We start from the raw sequence: 7,500 nt of genomic DNA on the forward strand, positions 1-7,500 counted from the left end.
CCGGCCCTCCTACGCCGGGGAGGGCCTTCCAGACCCCCCGCGGCGGCGCATGGTGCGCACCATGTCCAACTTCAAGTACACGAGAGAGAAGAACGCGGAGTGCTACATCTGCCACAAGAAGTACGAGAGCAAGTACAAGCTGAAGCTGCACATGTACTCGCACACGGGCGAGCGCCCCTTCGTGTGCGAGGTGTGCGGGATCGGCTTCACCCGCGGCCCCAACCTCAACGCCCACCGCCGCGTGCACTCCGGGGCCAAGCCGTTCCCGTGCACGCGGTGCGGCCGAGGTTTCCGTCACCCGTCGGATCGGATCGTGCACATGGTGACGGAGGTGTGGTTTTGTTTTTATTGTTTTTTGTATTTTTATGTTTGTTTTGATTTGATGTGGTGAACATTTGTATTTTTCATTTTTAGTTTTATTTGATATTCGTCCATATCAAGTTGTATCTATTGGTTAGTTTTTATGTTGTCGTCGTTATATATGTGCAATTTCTGTTGTTGTTATGTGTTTTGGGGTTAGCTGTTATTTTGGTTTTTTGTGTGGTGTGGTTTTTGTTTGATGGTGTTGTTTTTTCTGTTGAATTGTGCTTGGGTGTGTTTTGTTTTAATGTGTGTGTATTGTGTTTATGTTTGATGGTAGTGGTAATTTGTGCAGAGCACGCGCGTGTCTCGCCACGTGCAGGCCACGGCGTCAGGCGGGTGGATGTGCGGTGCGTGCGGGGAGGAGAACTTCGAGTCGGAGGAGCAGGCGGAGCGGCACGCCCGTCAGCACGAGACGGGGCGTGCCATGGCGTGCCCGGTGTGCCTGCAGAACTTCAAAGGCTGCAAGGCGCATCGTCTGGTGCGCCACGTCCGCGAACACCACCCGGAATACATCGCTAGTTTGGGTCTCTGAGTATCTGCTGTAGTGTTTTACGTTGTGCTTGTCATCCCTGTTGCATTCCCTTCAACTAACGAATTACTTTGACCCTGTGACACCTGCTGCTTTGCCCTCGCGAGCCATGATGTGGCAGGTCCTGTTTTTATCAATACATTAATTTTATATGAATTCGCTCTTTACTGCGCATGGTTAGTTTATCTTATTCCTTCCACTGAGAGCCTCTCGGGGCGAGGCTGTCACTTAATGGCACCAGGTGTTGCCTATAATCATTAAGTCTACACAGCTGAAAAATCTCAGGCGATTCTTAAGATCAAGATTTGTCTCTGAGGAATATTTGAAGTCTTGGAATCTATAATGTAGTTCGAATGGAAAACAAAACAATTAATGGTGTATAATTTTATATATTTAAAAATACAGAGATTTACAAAGAACACACACCATACACATCCGCACCGATGGAATGTTACATACATAGACTCCTTAAATATTTTAAAAACTAAACCATACTTGGAGATACTGAAGAAAAAAGACGAATAAAAGTTCTGTACCATTTCGGATTCGAGACAAGAAGACTTTGGGACAATATCTTCTTAAATGACATTAAACCTTATTGCTGTGTTATACTGCCGGCTCATTACGAAGTGATACAGTAATATGAAAATTTATATGTGGGCCGTTGAAGCCTATTTTCAGTTATAATTACAACAATAGTCCTATAATGTTTCCTAATGCACGCTTAAAATTGCACATTGATTAAAACGTTGTGGATAATATCAAATCTAGAATAGTTATGAGACAACCGATTAGCATATCAGCTAAAACTGTAATAGAGAGCTTGTGTTTTACGTCGCCGCAACTACTAATAGCTTTGATAACTATCTTAAAAGATTTTTTTTTTAGTAAGGAACTGATGTTCAGTATATTCTTCATTCTCTCGCTTTCGCTCGCTCGCCCAAATTTCTTAATAAACTTGTAAATTCTTAGCCATTCGCTTGCTCGTTCGCTCCATCACTCGCTCGTGAATTCACTCGCTATACCTCACTCGCCCTCTTTCCATCTCGCTTACCACTCTCGCTTTCTCTAGTATACTGTCTTGTTTCTCTCCTACTCTATTCACTTTCTCCTTGTCTCATTTTCTCACACTCTCTTCTCCATACCCACTCAATTCACATTCACCCTCACTCTATCAACCTGCTTACACACACACACACACACACACACACACACACACACACACACACACACACACACACACACACACACACACACACACACACACACACACGGGACGACGCTCTGCATGGAGAGATTACAATAAATTAACTACATGAAGAAGAAGAGAGAGAGAGAGAAAAAAAAAAGAGAGAGAGAGAGGCGAGTGGGTATCTAGTCGAAGTCCAGTTTCCTGAAGGACCCCTCGGTGCCGAAGAGATCCGCCGTCGTCTTGGGTTTGCCGGGACGTCTCGACTCGTCCGCCTTGTGTTTTTCGTCCTGCAGGAACCAGGCGCGGTGCTCGTCCATCTTCCGAAGCCATTCGTCTGAGGAAGGAGGGAGGAGGGAGGAGTGTGTGAGACAAAGGGAAGTCGGAGAGGCAAAGGGAGGTGGGAGACTGTAGGACGGAAATTGAGAGGGTGGGAGGTTGGAGATGGGATATGGGGAAAGTGTGGGTAGTGTGGAGAGAGGGTGAGGAAAAGAGAGAGAGAGGGAGAGGGGTGGGGGTGGGGGAGAAGTAGGGATAAAAGAGAGAGAGAGAGAGAAAGAGAAAGAGAAAGAGAAAGAGAAAGAGAAAGAGAAAGAGAAAGAGAAAGAGAAAGAGAAAGAGAAAGAGAAAGAGAAAGGGAAAAAGAAAAATAAAGAGAAAGAAAGAAAGAGAAAGAGAAAGATAAGGAACGGGGAAAATGGAATACATGGTCTATTTGGCAATGAAATACCACTATATCAAAATATACCAAATGTAATAACATTACTATTATTGAATTTCCATCAGTTGATATGTACATACTGAAAAAAGTGCAAGTCAACCAAAAGAGGAAAAACGATGTAAACAATATTTATGAATTAGCCGTAAGGATCTTTCTTATTAGAAACATTCATATCCAACATTGTTTGAAAAAAATATACATCATTGTTTGCATATATGAAAAGGAACTAAAAAAGTCATATGCAACATTGTTTGCATATATGAAAAGGAACTAAAAAAGTCATATGCAACATTGTTTGCATATATGAAAAGGAACTAAAAAAGTCATATGCGACATTGTTTGCATATATGAAAAGGAACAAGTTACAATAGAAGGGCACTCGAATCAAATCCCAAATGTAGTTTCTCAGACAGACAGACAGACAGACAGACAGACAGACAGACAGACAGACAGACAGACAGACAGACAGACAGACAGACAGACAGACAGACAGACAGACAGACAGACAGACAGACAGACAGACAGACAGACAGACAGACAGACAGACAGACAGACAGACAGACAGACAGACAGACAGACAGACAGACAGACAGACAGACAGACAGACAGACAGACAGACAGACAGACAGACAGACAGACAGACAGACAGACAGACAGACAGACAGACAGACAGACAGACAGACAGACAGACAGACAGACAGACAGACAGACAGACAGACAGACAGACAGACAGACAGACAGACAGACAGACAGACAGACAGACAGACAGACAGACAGACAGACAGACAGACAGACAGACAGACAGACAGACAGACAGACAGACAGACAGACAGACAGACAGACAGACAGACAGACAGACAGACAGACAGACAGACAGACAGACAGACAGACAGACAGACAGACAGACAGACAGACAGACAGACAGACAGACAGACAGACAGACAGACAGACAGACAGACAGACAGACAGACAGACAGACAGACAGACAGACAGACAGACAGACAGACAGACAGACAGACAGACAGACAGACAGACAGACAGACAGACAGACAGACAGACAGACAGACAGACAGACAGACAGACAGACAGACAGACAGACAGACAGACAGACAGACAGACAGACAGACAGACAGACAGACAGACAGACAGACAGACAGACAGACAGACAGACAGACAGACAGACAGACAGACAGACAGACAGACAGACAGACAGACAGACAGACAGACAGACAGACAGACAGACAGACAGACAGACAGACAGACAGACAGACAGACAGACAGACAGACAGACAGACAGACAGACAGACAGACAGACAGACAGACAGACAGACAGACAGACAGACAGACAGACAGACAGACAGACAGACAGACAGACAGACAGACAGACAGACAGACAGACAGACAGACAGACAGACAGACAGACAGACAGACAGACAGACAGACAGACAGACAGACAGACAGACAGACAGACAGACAGACAGACAGACAGACAGACAGACAGACAGACAGACAGACAGACAGACAGACAGACAGACAGACAGACAGACAGACAGACAGACAGACAGACAGACAGACAGACAGACAGACAGACAGACAGACAGACAGACAGACAGACAGACAGACAGACAGACAGACAGACAGACAGACAGACAGACAGACAGACAGACAGACAGACAGACAGACAGACAGACAGACAGACAGACAGACAGACAGACAGACAGACAGACAGACAGACAGACAGACAGACAGACAGACAGACAGACAGACAGACAGACAGACAGACAGACAGACAGACAGACAGACAGACAGACAGACAGACAGACAGACAGACAGACAGACAGACAGACAGACAGACAGACAGACAGACAGACAGACAGACAGACAGACAGACAGACAGACAGACAGACACACACACACACACACACACACACACACACACACACACACACACACACACACACACACACACACACACACACACACACACACACACACACACACACACACACACACACACACACACACACACACACACACACACACACACACACACACACACACACACACACACACACACACACACACACACACACACACACACACACACACACACACACACACACACACACACACACACACACACACACACACACACACACACACACACACACACACACACACACACACACACACACACACACACACACACACACACACACACACACACACACACACACACACACACACACACACACACACACACACACACACACACACACACACACACACACACACACACACACACACACACACACACACACACACACACACACACACACACACACACACACACACACACACACACACACACACACACACACACACACACACACACACACACACACACACACACACACACACACACACACACACACACACACACACACACACACACACACACACACACACACACACACACACACACACACACACACACACACACACACACACACACACACACACACACACACACACACACACACACACACACACACACACACACACACACACACACACACACACACACACACACACACACACACACACACACACACACACACACACACACACACACACACACACACACACACACACACACACACACACACACACACACACACACACACACACACACACACACACACACACACACACACACACACACACACACACACACACACACACACACACACACACACACACACACACACACACACACACACACACACACACACACACACACACACACACACACACACACACACACACACACACACACACACACACACACACACACACACACACACACACACACACACACACACACACACACACACACACACACACACACACACACACACACACACACACACACACACACACACACACACACACACACACACACACACACACACACACACACACACACACACACACACACACACACACACACACACACACACACACACACACACACACACACACACACACACACACACACACACACACACACACACACACACACACACACACACACACACACACACACACACACACACACACACACACACACACACACACACACACACACACACACACACACACACACACACACACACACACACACACAACCCCCCCCCCCCCCCCCCCCCCCCCCCCCTCCCGCACACATACACACAGAAGGAAAGAAGAAGACTGAGCAGGAAGACAGACAGACGTACGAGGAGATGAGCAAATAGATAGAAAGATAGATGGTGAGAAAGTGAGAGAGACAAGGAAAAAGAGACAGGACATGCGCATCAATGGTCTGAAATAGATTATTACCTTCTATCTGTACTATTATCTTTATTACTACCATTACTCTCATTACCATTACTATCATTATCACCATCATCATAATCCTTATCATCATTAATACCATTACTATAATTATCATCAGAATCACTATCATCATTAATACTACTACTATCATTATCCCCATTATCATCATTCTTATCATTATCACCATGACCATCATCATCACCATCACCATCATTATCACCATCATTAATAAACGCCTGAGTCTCACCCTCTTCTTCATTTTCTCCCGCATCAAGGGCTTAAAGAGGTTAAACAGAGCATCGAAGGCCTGTGGTGTGTTGATGTAGTGAACGCCTTTGGGTCGGAATGGGTAGCCTTCCTGAGGACAAAGGAAATGGGTCGGTTATTAGCAAGTTTTGAATAAAAAAGAAAAAGAGAATAAAAATGGATGAATAAGGATCGTATATGATTGGGTTAGAAATATTTCGAAATTGAATTAGTGAGGATGAGTTCGAGATATAATGGGTATTTTATTTTCTTTCTTTCTTTCTTTCAAATGAGTGGGAATGTTACGTGTTTTTTTTTTCTTCTTCTTTTTCTCTCCAGTTTGATATTTTTGTTTTCTTATTTATCCATCGATTTATTAATCTGCCTGTTTATCTGTTTACCTGTTAATTCATCTGTTCTTTGGTTAATCTATCTATCTATCTATCTATAGTGTGAAGGAAGGAATAATGGAATACTCTCCTATTGATCTATTGATTCGTCAGTTCATCCGAGTATCTGAATTAATGTCTTCCTCTTGTATTTCCGATAGTAGACTAGTGATAACACGTGACCTTTGTCAGTTCGATAACATATTAGTTGACAGTAACGATTACATGCAAATTTTGCAGGCATTATTATTCAAAATAGCGAGGAGAAAACAATGTAATCATTCTAATTTTGTGTTTCAATATCAAGTTCTTTCTGGGTCGATTTTTGATGATTCACACTTCCTCTCCCAAACAATCATAAAATGAATTAATAAGACAAATTTCAGCATCGTTTGGCATGAGGGTTGAGGGTGGGGGATAGGGTGGGGGATGGGGTGGGAGAAGGGGTGGGGGGGTGAACGCCTCACTGTCCCAAAGGTCTCTGGCACAGAGGGAGGGAGGGAGCGAGTGATTCAGCACATGCGAGCCTCACACAGATAACTTATCTCAAGATAACCTCACAAGAACGACATTGTCTCTTGTACATCGGGTTTCATCTCTGACTTATGAAAGACTTATTTTCATTAATGTTAATTTACTTTGTTTTCTCTTTCGCTATCTTGTAACATGAGTTAGTCTAATA

At 44.7% G+C, this 7,500-nt stretch overlaps 2 protein-coding genes across 2 annotated transcripts in view; one reads left to right on the top strand and one right to left on the bottom strand.

Moving 5' to 3' along the window:
- The window catches only part of LOC122262199 (uncharacterized), a 9,588-nt gene extending 8,524 nt beyond the window's left edge, over positions 1 to 1,064 (top strand). The window contains exons 2-3 of the mRNA XM_086547652.1: positions 1 to 336; positions 658 to 1,064. The exon at positions 1 to 336 is cut by the window's left edge and continues 1,033 nt beyond it. Coding sequence (XP_086403778.1) covers positions 1 to 336; positions 658 to 895 — 574 coding nt within the window. The 3' untranslated portion in view covers positions 896 to 1,064. The remainder of the gene's footprint in view (positions 337 to 657) is intronic.
- A 203-nt stretch (positions 1,065 to 1,267) lies between these two features.
- Positions 1,268 to 7,500, bottom strand: part of LOC122262200 (retinol-binding protein pinta) — a 14,760-nt gene continuing 8,527 nt past the window's right edge. The window contains exons 5-6 of the mRNA XM_086547668.1: positions 6,417 to 6,541; positions 1,268 to 2,525 (exon numbers count right to left, since the gene is read on the bottom strand). Of these exons, the coding sequence (XP_086403794.1) occupies positions 2,267 to 2,525; positions 6,417 to 6,541 (384 nt within the window). The 3' untranslated portion in view covers positions 1,268 to 2,266. The remainder of the gene's footprint in view (positions 2,526 to 6,416; positions 6,542 to 7,500) is intronic.

Source organism: Penaeus japonicus, unplaced genomic scaffold (assembly GCF_977035675.1).
Source record: "Penaeus japonicus unplaced genomic scaffold, GWHDUDI00000001_assembly GWHDUDI00000002, whole genome shotgun sequence".
Lineage (NCBI taxonomy): Eukaryota > Metazoa > Arthropoda > Malacostraca > Decapoda > Penaeidae > Penaeus > Penaeus japonicus.